Source organism: Elaeis guineensis, chromosome 8, assembly GCF_000442705.2.
Source record: "Elaeis guineensis isolate ETL-2024a chromosome 8, EG11, whole genome shotgun sequence".
Taxonomy (NCBI): Eukaryota; Viridiplantae; Streptophyta; class Magnoliopsida; order Arecales; family Arecaceae; genus Elaeis; species Elaeis guineensis.
In genome coordinates, this window is record NC_026000.2 from 1,785,418 (window position 1) to 1,801,688 (window position 16,271).

General features: G+C 43.8%; 2 protein-coding genes and 1 pseudogene across 2 annotated transcripts in view; all 3 read right to left on the reverse strand.

The window, feature by feature from the left end:
• Positions 1–210: 210 nt before the first annotated feature.
• On the reverse strand, positions 211–1,419 carry LOC140859700 (xyloglucan endotransglucosylase protein 7-like; annotated as a pseudogene).
• Positions 1,420–8,124: 6,705 nt separating this feature from the next.
• LOC140859699 (xyloglucan endotransglucosylase protein 7-like) lies at positions 8,125–9,395 on the reverse strand. Its single transcript, XM_073261977.1, has 3 exons — positions 9,079–9,395; positions 8,779–8,972; positions 8,125–8,656 (listed from the first exon to the last, which is right to left on the reverse strand). Exons 1-3 carry the CDS (start codon positions 9,352–9,354, stop codon positions 8,254–8,256), a joined length of 873 nt encoding a protein of 290 aa, XP_073118078.1. The 5' UTR covers positions 9,355–9,395; the 3' UTR covers positions 8,125–8,253.
• Positions 9,396–15,185: 5,790 nt separating this feature from the next.
• Positions 15,186–16,271, reverse strand: part of LOC140859698 (uncharacterized) — a 2,198-nt gene continuing 1,112 nt past the window's right edge. Inside the window, exon 1 of the mRNA XM_073261976.1 lies at positions 15,186–16,271. This exon is cut by the window's right edge and continues 1,112 nt beyond it. Coding sequence (XP_073118077.1) covers positions 15,398–16,271 — 874 coding nt within the window. The 3' untranslated portion in view covers positions 15,186–15,397.

The window sequence follows — 16,271 nt, forward strand, 5'->3', positions numbered from 1 at the left end:
GCTCTTGAGCTCTCTCTCTCCTGCTGAGTCCCTGATTTTTCACTGTTGCCTAGTTTCCTCTCTGACTTGACCGTTGGAGGGTCCCCGCCGGAGGCATCTCCGGTATGTGAGGATTTTTCTTGCAGGTGCGCGACACCAACGATCGGACGATGGGGAGATTGGCCGCAATAATATGGATCAAAATATAAACAAATAAAAAAATATCCACAAGCATGACAAAGTACTGAAGTAGAGCACGTAAAACAACCAAGAATAAAAGAACTCAACAGCTTCAATGGGTCAAGAGGAACCAAATCAATGACGCCTGCACTCAGGAGGCCGCCGAGGGAATCGCATCCGATCAGAACAATAGTTATAAATCATATACTTCCTCTGCACCCATCTCATCCTCCGGTATTTCTTCGCATCCAGCTCCTCATTCCACCACGCTTTCTTCGCAGGCGAGGAGGCTCGAGATTTCCCCGACGAGCACCTAGAGGTGCCGGCAGACCAAATGCAGGCATCGGCATTGAAGTTTCTGAAGGCTGCGGTGAACGGAGCTTTAGTCCAGTCGGCCTTCACGGCGCCGCCCATCGTCGCCCAGTCGTCGGCGTTCCAAAGGGTCGAGTACACCTTCATGGGCTGGTTCTTGGGGAATGCCACCCCTCTCCACTCGAGATTCTTGAAGTCTCTTATCGGAATGCCATCGACCGCGAAGCTGATCGGAAGGTATAAATTAATTCCAACGTTAAAAATACAAGGCCATTATGGCTAATATATAAGACATGCATCTCAAGGAGTAAGCAAATTAAAAAAAGATTCGAATAGACTTACATAATATGTTGCGGATTCCATGTGATGGAATAGGTGTGGAAGTTCCTGGTGGGATCAAACCAAAGGTAGAACTGCTGCTCCCTGTTTCCCTTCCCTTGGGTGAACACATTGGTGTGGAGAATGTACGGTTGGCCACTAACGTTGCCGAGGAACTCGAAGTCGATCTCATCGTGAGTCGGCCCTTGCGAGCTTAACTGCACGTACGAAAACATAAGCAAAATTCATCAAACATTAGTTATTATATATGTAGGAGACTTTATATATATAATGGTATAAAATGTTTGATGAACAGGTGGTGATAAAGGTTTACGTAGAAGGTGGTGACCGTGCCGGCCGAGTTGCCAGGTATGAGTTTGATCTGCATCTCCAATTTGCCAAAGAGATACTCATTCTTGGATTCAAAGCCCGAGCCAGAGTATCTGTCGAGAGACAGAGTGACAAGCCGGCTATTGATGATCTTGCCACGCCCGTCACCCACGTTACCGTGCAATCTTTATAGAAGTTACCACCATGTGCTGTGGCTAGAAAGGAGGAAAGAGCGAGCAGGGAAGCTATAAGCATCGCCATGGGAGAGGTGGGAGAAGAGGAGGGAGAATTAATTGGAAGTTGTGGGATTTCGGTTTTTGGTTTTTGATGGAGAGAATGGTTTCGTAGACACATTTATAGGTGAAATTGAGAGGCGTCCAGTGAGGATTGGGCGTGTGATTCGTTTTTCGGATTTTGAGTGCTGAAATTTAGAGGGCAGCCTGGAGGCAACTGGTTTCCGCGTTTCGGCTATGGGCTTTGTCCGGTTTCCGTTTCTGGTGCCAAATTCCAGCAATGTGCTCGAGGAAACCATCCTCGCATTCTTAAACAGATTTCTGTTTGTAGGGGTAAGAAACTAACGGTAACCTTGGCATTGGTGGTTTCAGCTCATCCACCAGCTCCCTCTGACGACAAAGATTGAAGAGTGATGGAAATTATACTATGAGCTACCCCCGGAAAAAATGTATGTCCCTATGTATAAATTAGTATCCTTGGATTCTACTTTGTAAGAGATAGCTCCCTTGGGTTCTCATGTTACAAGAAAGACATATATATACATGAAGTAATCAAGCCACGGATTTAATTATTAGCCAATATAGAATGGTCTTCTACGGGTCGTTTTGTATGGCAAAACCATGGTTGCTATGATATTTCTGCGAATCTTAAGAACTTTTTTGCAGCATAATGTTAATTATGTCTATCTCAAAGGTCTAATGAAAGAGGGTGATGCGGTGAATATTTGTTTTCCCGACTCCAATACCAGTTGAAGCGATTAGCCTCAATATAGACTAAAGCACTTCACCTCAGCTATTGCTAAATCGAAAATAGGTCAAAGGTGAGTATTTAAATCGAAAATAGGTCAAAGGTGATTAATACTCATTTAGAATTTAGATCAAGCCACAATTTCAGCGGCAATTATACCAACTCTCCTATAATTGTATGATTAAAGCAATTATAACTATGGATATCTGTCACTGTACAGTTGCTGTATAGAGTGTTGTTGTGCAGTTAATATATGTCATATCTATTTCGATAACACATATCGATCCTTAGCTTAAATAGAGAAAATCAGAAGATCCTCAGCTAAGTCAGTCGAATAATTTTGTTCTCTCTAGAAATTTTTTTTTTTTTCTATTCCACTGTTTCTTTTTAAAATTTGACTAATTTGAATATTGGAAGATTCTTGACTGAAAAATCTTCGATAAATTGACTTTATTTATGGATCGATTCTACATCCTAGGAGTTTAAATGGCCATACCAACAAACATCCTCATTTCTCCAACAACTCTTCATTCCATCCCGGATAGTGACCGATCTCCTTGATACTTCGTATTCTTACCTTCCTCAATCAACCTTGGATTCCAGCAGCAATAGAGGGGAACCAACTTTTGGCGTTTCTTAGAAAAGGGAAGAAAAGAGAGAGATTTTAAGCAGAACTTGCAAGTTGTCTGATTTGTAGGTGAGGGACATGAGCATTGTGGTTCTAGCATCCAAAGGTATCTTTGCTCAAAACCAGCTATTCGCATGTCCACGCGTGGATGTTCGACCATGAAGAAAGTATAAAGGTGTGTTGACTTGTAGGCTGAGCTTTTTGTTCAGCATTACCATATCCAAAAATTTAACATACAATTTAACATCGGTGCCATACATCAGGGGCAAGGGTAGATTCAATATAGCTTTGATTTTATTAGTAAATATCAGGCCTATCTTAAAACCTAAAGAATGTTCTTTTGTGACAACCGACAAAGAAAATTAAATATTAAAATGACCACCCTATCTTTGGTGTATAGAATTATTTTATCTATATTACTTGATCAGATTTTTATTAATTTCTCATCCTTCAAGGAAGACTAAAAAAAAAAAAAAAATTGGCAAAGGAGCATTCGGCACGAGACTAGACATGCACTTGATTTTTATTTGCAATCTTTCAAATTTGATGGCACCATTAAGTACTTATTTTTGAACGAAGAAAGCTCACGTATGTCGAGGATTTAGGCTGATCGGCGATTAATTACTTGTTGGTCATGACATGGCTCTCCAGAAATAGCCATGAATTTATTGAGTTCGTTGGCAATCTCGAGTGAAACTAAACTTTGATCCTACTCAAATTGCATTTAGATTGACAATTTAGACTCTAATTCCCAATTATCTGACTAGTAGGGTGGAATTTTCTTTCAAATCCAGATTGGTTCAAGCCGGAGTTACATAAAACAAAACTTGTTGGGGTTGCGCTTCCCGGGGTGTGTGCGCATCCTCTCTGGCCTAGGGAGCTGCTCTCTGACCTCCATCAGTACCTGGGCCTTCGAAGCATTGAGGGGGGCGTAGTTGCGGAATCTTCCTGGTGGAGAACTCCGTCGAACCCCGCGGTCCGGACTTTTCTGCCTGCGTACCCGAGGCGGAGTATGGGCACGCTTGTGCCCAGGAGGGGATCGAGAATGCGGCCGAGCCTCCCTTGACCTTTTTTCGACTGCGGGCTTACTCGAGTCTTCCGCCTGCCGCTCTCTCGCGGTCTCCTCATCCTTCATTTTGAAGGCCTCTTCCGTTCGGACGTACCCTTCAGCCCGAGCCAACAAATCAGCAAAATCCCTGGGTACTTCTTCTCCAGGGAGAACAAAAGGTCATTCTTCTGAAGGCCGCCCTTCAGAGCGGCCATTGCGACTGATTGGTCTAAATTCCGGACCTCCAGTGCCGCGACGTTGAAAGGGTTGATGTAGGCCCGAATGGACTCCCCTTCCCTCTGCTTGATATTGATGAGGGACTCCGAACCCTTCCGGGGGTGCCGGCTGCTGACAAAATGGGCCACGAATTGGTGGCTCATCTGATCGAAGGAAAAGATGGTACCCGCTTCAGCGCCAAGTACCAGTTTCTCGCCACTCCCTTCAAGATGGAGGAGAAGTCTCGGCACAGAATGGCGTCGGGAGCGCCATGAAGCAGCATCATTGTCTGGAAGGCTTCCAGGTGATCGACCGGGTCCGAAGTCCCGTCGTAGCTTTCGAACTGGGGGAGCTTGAAGTTTGGCGGGATCGGTTCCTGCATGATCATTTGAGAAAATGGAGGGTCAGTGCAAATATCTTCTCCATAGGCGGGGGGAGCGTGGCGGAGTTCTTCGATCCGCCGGTTCATCTCTTGGAGTCTCCGGTCCAAGAAGTCCTCTCAACTCCGGGTCTCGAGGGTTCTCTGGCAGAATGGGGGCAGGGATCTTCCAGGGGTGGAATCGTGATCCGATTGAGGGCTCTCCACCCTCGGATTCGTCTTCCCAGGGAAGACGGGACGGCTGGTCCAAGTGGCCCACCCCACCGCCGGATTTTGGTGCTCCGGTGACACCCTTTCCAGGCGCGCCGATGTCTGTGGCTGCTGCTGCTGCTGCATGGCCTGCACAGCTTCAGTGAGGCCTCTGACCTACTGTGCTAGCAGGTCAAACTGCTCCGCGCCGACCGCCGTCGCGGGAGGAGGAGGAGGTTGGGAGACAGGAGGTGAGGCCGGAGCCTGAGATCTAACCGTGGAGGCCGTGGATCGTCGCGTGGATGCCTTGCGGGGAGGCATCGAGCAAAGACCAAGTGGAGGAAGGAGGAGAGGACGCCGGAAAAGATGCCCGGAGGCGGTCCCGTTGAGCGCTCCTTTAAGAACAAGGGTACCGCGAAGACACAAATCCCTTTCTCTAGCGCCAATCCTGTTGGTGCAAAAATCTGCCTGCGTCGGAGAAGCTGGAGTTGAGGGAGTCGCGGTCGCCGCCGGGACCTGCAAAAGAAGTCTAAACCGGAGGTGGGGTTGCTTCGGCAAGACCCTCCAACGCTCAAGTCAGTTCTCTGCCTCAACAAGAATGGAGTGCTCGAACGAAAAATTTTTTAGCAGAGTTTGAGATGGTAAATAAAGCTTATAGAATAACGTATCTGGGGTTCCCCTTTTATAGACGGAGGGGGCAACAAATTGACAGTGACGCCTGTAACCATCCGATCATGGACCGCCCAGAGTCAGGAGGAATTTGTTGCGAGGAGTAGTGGAGTGGACCCGTGGTCACTGTAGCGCGCCACGTGGAGTCTGCCGCAGGGAGTGGAGCGGCGTCCGTTGTCGCGACTTGCCAGAGGATGGAAGAATCACGCAGTATCCATTACAGGAGGTGGAGCAGGATCGTGGGCATCATAGCGGTCTGTCAGAGAATAGTGGAGCCGCGCAGGATCCGTCGCAGGAAGTGGAGCAGGGTCGTGGCCGTTGCTGTGTCGCGTCAGGGAGTGCAGATCCGTCGGCTGAAGTTCGGCTGGAATGTCTGGTGTTAGTTATCCACTTGAGAGGAGCCTAAATTCCGACCCCAGTAAGAGTCCGGACGAGGTCTTCCTCTAGCCGAGGTCGGGGACGAGGCCCGGCTTCCGTAGGAGTCCGGGCGGAGTGCACCTGCAATCAAAGTCGGGGCGAAGTCCAGCTCCCGTAGGAGTCCGGACAGAGCTTACCAGCGGTCGAAGTTGGTGACAGAGCCCGGCTCCCGTAGGAGTCTGGGTGGAGCCTTCCTTGCAGTCGGAGTCGGGGACAAGACCCGGCTCCCGTAGGAGTCCGGGCGGAGTTTTCCTGCAATCAAAGTCGGGGCGAAGTCCGGCTCCCGTAGGAGTCCGGATGGAGCTTATCGGCGGTCGAAGTTGGTGACAGAGCTCGGCTCCCGTAGGAGTCCGAGCGGAGCCTTCCTTGCAATCAAAGTCGGGGCGAAGTCCGGCTCCCGTAGGAGTCCGGACGGAGCCTACCAGCGGTCGGAGTTGGTGACAGAGCCCGGCTCTCGTAGGAGTCCGGGCGGAACCCTCCTTGCAGTCGGAGTTGGGGACGAGGTCCGGCTCCTATAGGAGTCCGGGCGGAGTTTTCCTGCAATCAAAGTCAGGGCGAAGTCCGGCTCCCGTAGGAGTCCGGACGGAGCTTACCGGCGGTCGAAGTTGGTGACAGAGCCCGGCTCCCGTAGGAGTCCGGGCGGAGCCTTCCTTGCAGTCGGAGTTGGAGACGAGGCCCGGCTCCCGTAGGAGTCCGGGCGGAGTTTTCCTGCAATCAAAGTCGGGGCGAAGTCCGGCTCCCGTAGGAGTCCGGACGGAGCTTACCGGCGGTCGAAGTTGGTGACAGAGCCCGGCTCCCGTAGGAGTCCGGTGGATCCTTCCTTGCAGTCGGAGTTGGGGACGAGGCCCGGCTCCCGTAGGAGTCCGGGCGGAGTGCACCTGCAATCAAAGTTGGGGCGAAGTCCGGCTTCCGTAGGAGTCCGGACGGAGCTTACCGACGGTCGAAGTTGGTGACAGAGCCGGGCTCCCATAGGAGTCCGGGCGGAGCCTTCCTTGTAGTCGGAGTTGGGGACGAGGCCCGGCTCCCGTAGAAGTCCGGGCGGAGTTCGTCTGCAGCAGGAGTCGGGGACGAGTCCGGGAGGATCAATCCTGTTGAGAACTTCGGCTGAGGATATTTTATACCCAACAATCCTCATTCCTCCAACAACACTTCATTCCATCCCGGACAATGACCGATCTCTTTGACACTACTTCATTTGTAGATCGATTCTACATCCTAAGAGTTTAAACGGCCATATCAACAAACATCCGTATTCCTCCAACAACTCTTCATTCCATCTCGGATAGTGACCGATCTCTTTGACACTTTGTATTCTTACCTTCCTCAATCAACCTCGGATTCCAGCAGCAACAGAGGGAAACCAACTTTTAGTGTTTCTTAGAAGAGGGAAGAAAAGAGAGAGATTTTAAGCAGAACTTGCAAGTTGTCTGATTTGTATGTGAGGGACATGAGCATTGTGGTTCTAGCATCCAAAGGTATCTTTGCTCAAAACCAGCTATTCGCATGTCCACGCGTGGATGTTCGACCACGAAGAAAGTATAAAGGTGCGTGACTTGTAGGCTGAGCTTTTTTTCAGCATTACCATATCCAAAAATTTAACATACAATTTAATATCGGTGCCATACATCAGGGGGCAAGGGTAGATTCAATATAGCTTTGATTTTATTAGTAAATATCAGGCCTATCTTAAAACCTAAAGAATGTTCTTTTGTGACAACCGACAAAGAAAATTAAATATTAAAATGACCACCCAATCTTTGGTGTATAGAAATTATTTTATCTATATTACTTGATCAGATTTTTATTAATTTCTCATCCTTCAAGGAAGACTAAAAAAAAAAAAGAAAATGGCAAAGGAGCATTCGGCACGAGACTAGACATGCACTTGATTTTTATTTGCAATCTTTCAAATTTGATGGCACCATTAAGTACTTATTTTTGAACGAAGAAAGCTCACGTATGTCGAGGATTTAGGCTGATCGGCGATTAATTACTTGTTGGTCATGACATGGCTCTCCAGAAATAGCCATGAATTTACTGAGTTCGTTGGCAATCTCGAGTGAAACTAAACTTTGATCCTACTCAAATTGCATTTAGATTGACAATTTAGACTCTAATTCCCAATTATCTGACTAGTAGGGTGGAATTTTCTTTCAAATCCAGATTGGTTCAAGCCGGAGTTACATAAAACAAAACTTTAACGAGTTCAACCAAGTCCATTCCAGTCCAATCAACTTGATTTGATTCAACTAAACTCTGTTACTGGATAAAAAGATCAACCAATCTCATATCACTTCTTTGAACAAGAAAAACAAAAAAGAGCAAAATTCTAGGCTTACGGGGATCTCAAGCCTGGGCCATTTTAAGTTTTGGCCCATCGGTCTAGGGTTGCATCCGGTAAGATTGGATCCATATCAGATCAGAGATATGGATCACATCCGGGTCCATTCTTATCGTAGTTATGGATCACAATAAAAATGATTTAATGAAATATTTTTATTGGCAATCACAATATAAATAGAGTACATAAACAAACAGGAAAAACCCTCAAAAACTTATGTTGACATGCATGAGGACTTCTATATGCTCTCTGAAAAGTGAACCAAATCAACGGCGCCTGCACTCTGGAGGCGGACGAGGGAACCGCTTCCGATCAGCACAGTAGTCATAAATCATATACTTCCTCTGCACCCATCTCATCCTCCGGTATCTCATCGGACTCAGCTCGTCCGTCCACCAGGCCTCCTTAGCTGAAGCCGGAGCCTTTGATTTCCCCGACGAGCACCGAGATGTGCCCCAAGACCAGATACAGGCATCAGCATTGAAGTTACGGAAGGATGCCGTGAACGGTGCCTGGGTCCAATCAGTTTTCACCAAACCACCCATCGTGGCCCAGTCGTCGGCGTTCCACAGGCTCGAGTACACCTTCATGGCTTGGTTCTTCGGGAATGGCACCCCTCTGGACTCCAGATTCTTGAAGTCTCTCAATGGAATGCCGTCCACCGCAAAGCTGAGAAGAGATCCAAGCGTGTCGATGTTAATAACATATACAAGGCTGTCATGGTTAATGGTGCGTATCAATTAATTGAAGCTTGCTAGCTTGCAAACTAGGAGGTTGAAAAGTAGACTTACATAACGTGTTGTGGATTCCATGTGATGGAATAGGTGTGGAAATCCTTGGTGGGATCAAACCACAGGTAGAACTGCTGCTCCCTATCGCCCTTCCCTTGGGTGAACACATTGGTGTGGACGATATAAGGTTGGCCGCTGACGTTACCGAGGAACTCGAAGTCGAGCTCGTCATGTGCCGGACCTTGCGAGCGTAGCTTCAGAATATATCAACAAAATTCATGAACTATTAGTATGTAAATCTATAAGATGATAATTAATAATTAGTTGTTGATACATAACAAGGTGGTGATAAAAGCTTACAAAAAAGGTGGTGACCGTGCCAGCCGAGTTGCCCGGTACAAATTTGATCTGCATCTCAATCTTGCCATAGAGATACTCGTTCTTGGACTCAAAGCCCGAGCCGGAGTATTTGTCCATAGAGAGGGTGAGGAGTTGGTCATTGATGATCTTGCCACGCCCATCGCCCCATGTGACCATGCAATCTTGGTAGAAGCTGCCACCATGGGCTATGGTTAGGAAGGAGGAAAGCGATAGCATAGAAACTAGTAGCATCGCCGTGGGAGACGGTGGACTCATGGTAGGGGGAGAGTGCTGGGGAATTGCAGGTTGTAGGGATTTTGGTTTACTTTGGTGGACAGACTTGGGTCCGAAGGCATGTATTTATAGGTGAACTGAGTAAGGGCCCGCGAAGCATGACGCGTTCACGAAAGAGTGCGACTCACCATCAAGGCTGTGAGCTAGTCCAGTTTTCGTTTCTTAGGTTCACGTACCACCGGTGTGCTTAACCAAGCCTTCACCGCATTTTAGCTCCTCAATGGATGAGAAGGTGTTGTTCTTTGCTCTTTGCTCCTTTTTTTTTCTTTTAAGAGGGAGGAAAAAAAAGAAAAAATCTATGAGCTATCTTATTCTAAATACGAAGCAACAGTCCTCTTTGGATCGTTGTTATAATAATTAGAGACATGTTGAGCGTTCTCATGATAGCAATATGGAACGAGTTTCTATCAATTGTTTTGTATGGCAAAGTCCTAGCTAGTATGATATCTCTTTCAATCTTAAAAACTAATTGCAAAACTGTGTTCGTTATATTTATCTTGAGAGACAAATGAAAGTGTGGACTCAGCCACAGGCCTTTCTAACCGAAAAGGAAAAAACATATTACATAATAGCTCGTCTAGTTTGGAATTTGGAGGTGAGGAGGTAAGTATACTGGACGGGTACGACGATTTCTGGCATTCAAATTTTGCCTTGCCAGAGACAGCTGTTTGTGTGTCCACGGGTGGACGTTCGACCATGAAGCAAGGGAAAACAGCGGGGTGTGGGCTGTCCAACTGATAAAAGAAGCTGTTTTTTGTTCAGCGTTACGATCTCCAACAATTTAAGTTGCGATATAATATTGATGCCAAGCATCGGGAGGACACGGATACATTTAACGCCGATTTGATTTCAATTAAGTAAATTAGTGCTATCCTAAGGACCTAAGGAGACTAGGCGAGGATCCTATGTGACCAAAAGAAAATATGAGAATGAACACCCCACCTTGGATAATTGGATGCAACCTCACTATTTTAATCAAGTTTTCAATTAGTTTCTGGGCTCTATTATTAAGTGATAAGGAGAAATCTTTGTGAAATGGCAAAGATGGAGCGTTCGACACGAGACCAGACGTGCGCCTTTTTTTTCCCATTGATGTGACCCTAAAAACAGGCCCAGAGAAAACATTTAATAGTAACAGAGGACAGCTAAGGCGGAGAAGCCTGTTATCCTCAGGGTGATCGACCACGTACAGGGCTTCGAGGATTAATTAGGTGGCCAATTTGATATATTTCGGGTCCACCAACCGGTCTTTCAACTTTCAAATCAATAATTTACCTTAAGCAGGTAGGGTTGGTCTCCACATTTTATCAAGAAGAAAAAATAGGAGTAAATTATTCAAACATAGGTATTAATCTGCATGACCTTCTCTCTTAGTGGATCTTGCATTAAAGTATCTTCTTACGGCAATAATAGAAACGAGGGAACCGAGAGATCCTCAGCTAAGTCATTTGAGCAGCTCTATTCTCTCTTTAGAATTTTTTTTTTTCTTTTTTTTTTTCATTATTTTTTTTAGAATTTAGCTGACTTAAACACCGAAAGATTCGCAATGAAAAAATCTTCGGCAAATAAATTTTATTTGCAAGTCGGTTATGCACCCTAAGAGTTTGAACGGCTACACCAACAAATATTCTTGTTCCTTCAACAATTCATTCCATCTGGAATAGTGACTAACCTCTCGGATACTTTGTATTCCTACCGGCCCCAGTCAGCCTCAAATTCTAGCAGCGATAGAGGAAAACCAACTTTTAGTGTTTATGAGAATGGGGAAGAAAAGAGGGATTTTAAGCAGAACTTGCAACTCGTCTGATTTGTAGGTGAGGACGTGAGCATTGTGGTTCTGGCATCCAAAGATAGCTTTGCTGAAGACCAGCTGTTTGCATGTCCACGCGTGGACCATGACGTATAAAGGCATTGTGATTTGTAGGCTAAGCTTTCGTTCAGCGTCGCCATATGCAAATTTAACACATAATACAATATAGGTGCCATGCATCAGGGGACGAGGCTAGATTTAATATAGCTTCGATTTTATTAGTAAATATCGGGCCTATCTTAAGAACCTGAAAGATGTCCTTTGTGACAACCGACAAAGGAAAATATTAAAATGACCACCTTATCTTAGATGTAAAGAAATTATTTTATCTGCATTACTTGATCAATTTTTTTATTAACTTCTCATCCTTAAAAGAAGATCAAAAAGGAAGTGGCCAAGGAGCATTTAGCACGAGACTAAACATGCACTTGAATTTTATTTGGCAATCTTTCAAATTTGATGGCACCATTAGGTACATGTTTTTGAACGAAGAAAGCTTATTCATGACATGGCTCCAGATATAGCCAAGAATTTACTGAGTTCATTGGCAACCTTGAGTCAAACAAAAGTTTGATCCTACTCAAATCGCATTTAGATTTACAATTTAGACTCTAATTCCTAGTTATCTGACCGGTAGGGTGGAATTTTCTTTCAAATCTAGATAGGTTCAGGTCCCAATTATCTGACCGGATACAGGCATCGGCATTGAAGTTCCAAAAAAACAAAAATTAGGAGAGGGTGCATGCTGAAAGGAAATTTTGAACGAGAAACTCCATTTTCATCATTATTACTGTCTCATCATGCATGATTCATGCAGTTACGCTTGGTCGCCTACGCCAGCTTTAATTCATGGTTGTCACATCCCACAGGATGATTACAGTTATACGGTGTAACATCGCTAAGAACCATCATAGAAACTATTGCACCAAATTAAGTAAAATCTCGCAGATATCAACACCAGGGACTGACTCCATGGGTCTACAAATCAACCCATTATACGTGCGACCAGGAGATAAAAAAAAAAAAAAAAACTTACTGTTGTATTAAGCACTATGGCACCGAGTGCGGCAGGACCAAGGTTCATGGTTAAAGACTACATTTGTTGAATTTGGAATGGCTGCCTCATATCATATATTCAATCCCTCAGGTGAACCCCTGATTTGTTACTGTTGGATAACTCCACAGCCTGCATCTTCCATGATGCCATATTCATTCCTAAACAAAAGCATGCAGCCTTCATCAAGTCCCATCGGTTTATATCATACCAGATTATATATATGCCATCTCAGCAGCAATGCCCAGAAAAAGCCCCGCACAAGGCGGCAAGGGGATGCCTGGATGATCCTGTTCGATACTGAATCAAAGATGCCCCAGAACTACACATAAGAAAATCTCTTTAGAAAGAGGAAAATTCAACCAAAGGCTTCAATCTTAGCAAAATGGTAAGCCTATCCAACTAGAATAGCAGCATTACATGTAATCAAAATCTGGAATCAACATTCAAACTGCACCAGGGCAAAACTCCTCCAGGTGATTATATGATATCAAATATTGCAAGCAGCTTTGCAACAACTCAACTAAGCCTCGATCCTTAATTTGTTAGGGTTGCTTCCATGAATCCTTTTCCTCCATTCTGCTCAACTCACGGGCTACCATCTGAGAGATGCTGAGATACTTCACTACAAAATATGTATCATTTCTGAGTCAGATTTGTAATTTTTTTCAAATGCTAATCCCGCTAATCATTGTCATGCCAGTTAGTGACTACCATCACCGCCACCTCATTGTTCTCTACTTCTCCACACTGCCAAAATATTCTTCCATTCAACACAGGTACATAATTCTCAAGTGTGTGAAGCTTGAAATCCAGTACAAATAGCAAAGTTACTTCCCAGAACTGAGATAAAAAAAGGCAATGAAACTTGTAAGCTCTTCTTGCAATGGTAGCTCAGCAAAGTTCATATGACTAGCCACCCATGCTCCAAGTTCATATGACTAGCCACCCATGCTAAATTCATACTTACATGCAGATTGAAGGAGATCATTAATGATCAGCAATTTTACTTTCAAAAGCCAAACATATGCATACTGACGATCTACGCTCCAAAGATCAAGACAGGAAGAAAATGTTCCTCTTAAACCGGGAAGAAAAACACAGAAAATACATAGAATGCAAGAAATATTTACTGCCTGTCATTATTGACTTCTGAAACAATGGAGTCTAATAGCAATTACGTAATTGCAATTTATACAAAAAATGGAAGTCAATGAGCATAAGAGACCAGCTACTTAGAATTATAAATTCGCTCTAGATATTTTTCCTGAAAATTCAAGAAAGAAATCTCTCTCTCTCTCTCTTGTGCGCAAATTTTGTGTGTGTATAGAGTAGAGCCGGTACTGATAAACCAAGCAGTTAAACATGATCTACCATCTATAAATTGCTTATTGTCAAAACTTATATGATATAGAGATCCCTAACCTATGCATCCAATGGTCAAAAATATATATATTGTTCATGCATTATCCATTTCTTGACAACTAGATGCATAAGTGATGTAAATGTTAAGCATCTCCAAATAGCACGATTTTTGGAGAGTAAGCAGTTTAAAGAAGGTATGTCAAATCTCCATCAGTGATAGGCCCCCAGTTGTCCGATTTGGACCAACCTTATTTGGGCTATTGTGTGAGTGCTTGTATAAGAAAGTAAAATTAAAACAATAATCATCACATCATACTCAAGACAATGACTTGATAACCTACACCTCTTGATCAAATCAAGCCTTTTATGATGATGCAATACCTAATCATGACAAAATAATGATCATATAGAACATTATATGCCCACTCGATCAGATTCCTACAACTGTCAAGTGCTGTCACTGGCAGATTCAATATCTTCTGAGATTATATTCTTTTTTATAACCATAGAAAAGCTCTTCAAAAGATGGAACCTCAATCAATTTTTTTGTTTTAAAAAAACAAAAAGCTCCATTGACCATTGGTAATTCTAGTTGGCATCAGCATATGGTGTGACATCATGATCATTCAGATAAATTCAATGTTACAACTTGCAATTGGATCATTATCAGATCCAGCAACAAGTAGACAACAGTGAATTATTAGATACATTAGAGATTTCTGCATGCACCCACAAGCTGTTGACGCAGATCTAATTAGAGGATGTGTATGAGATTCACAAGAGGATTTTGGAGGAGTCCATCATAAATCTACAAAAGCAGATGTTGGGTGGTGTATACCTCCTTATCTTTTAAGATTTTAAACAAGAAGTTGTATATAAGATTGATTAGGAGAGTGGTAGGGTAAAACCCCAACCCACAGAAAAGAAAATAGTTTTCTCCCATTTTCCTATATATAAAGATGGCCAAGCCCATTAGTACCAATTCACAACTCCAAGGAATCACATCTCTGAGGAATAATTAGCAGTTGTATTCCATGATATGCAGCCATCACAACTAAAAGAACAACCACCCTGTGAGTATATCAGCACAGAGCAGTGGAGAACTTAAACAATGAGTCACATGCAACAGTCCCCAAGTCCAGTACAGTGCCCTTAATTTACCAAATCCTAGAAAAGAACACCACCAATTATCTGCCAAGAAGGGGAAAAGAATGTTCTGATATCTCTATCCCCCTCTCTCAAATACATTCACAATAAACCTTTATATAGATGTTTCTCATTCATATATTCAAATATTAAAAAATAAAAAATAAATTATACAGGCTTAGTTGTCCAAAAGTGGTTCCCATAACAGAAATAATGAAACTGAATAAATTATATTCAAAACTCTGCAAAGTGTTCATAAAATATATGAAAAGGGTGTTAGCAAAGACCATACAACAGGTAGTAAAAAATACATAAGTTAAACATGCATATCCATGATAAACATACAAGGAAACAAAAGCTCCAAAATATGCTGCTAATATAGTTAAAATCATTAAAACATATTAATTTGCCACTGAGTCCAGCACAAAATCATGTTAATGGTACAAGATAATGTCACAGAGTGCATCATGTAACAGATCTAATGACAATTCTTGAAATAACATTCATCCAGTACATGAACCCAAATGGATAAAATGAACCAGCAAGCTAAACAAACTGTAAAGCTAAACTACCAAGTATCAAAAAAAAATAGCAATGAAGAAATCCAAACTGTAAAACATGACAAATGTGACCATTGCATTTCCACCAATCTATGTGGAAAGACTTTGTAGCTTCAGGAGGTGCTTTACTGCTGAAGAAACAGCAGAGCGCTTCCTGATTTTCTTCACAGAGTCGGTCTTCACCTTGATCTTTTTAACTTTCGGAGGGGTCTCTTTGATAGGACCAGGAGGAATACCTTGTTTTAGTGCACTACCTCTTGGAGTAGCAGATGGTGGCAATCTCAAGCTCTGAGGAGGCAAAGGGTTGTGTGGCTTCCAGACCAAGTTGTTCTTCATTGAAAACCTAACCTTCTTAACACTCTTCTCTCTGCTCTTTCCTGCTATGCTTCCTCCATCAGCATCATTTCCACTAGTGGTGGTCTTCCTGTCTGCACTCTTCGCTCTTTTTCTCTTCTTAGGCATGGTATTAGTAACTAGTGATGCTTGCAGAGCACTTAATCTTTCGTTATCATTTGCCATTCCAGCTTCAGCAGCAGCTTTCTCAAACTGCTTCTGAAGACTTGAGATTACACATTCATCAAAATTAATCACGTCATGGGTTTCTGTAGCATCACCATTAACCACATTTTCACCATTAACCACATTATTAATGTCGGTGATTGGTTCAGCATCGTTGGTTTCTGTATTTGAATCCAATGATTTCTTCTTTTTGGATTTGCTCTTCTTCTCGGTGCCACTCGATGCTTTCTTTGATTTCTTCTTCTTCTTCTTGGGTGGCTGATCATCTGAAGCCCCATCACCACTTCCCATCTCCAACTCAAATGGTTCAGAATTCTCCGAGACAACTGGCTCGGGCACCTTCACTGAATTCCCATTTTCTCGGTGCTGGACAGAAATATGAACCCCTGATTTCTCTAAATCCTTCTCCAATTTGAGGAAACCATCACGCAAACCAAACAGGGCT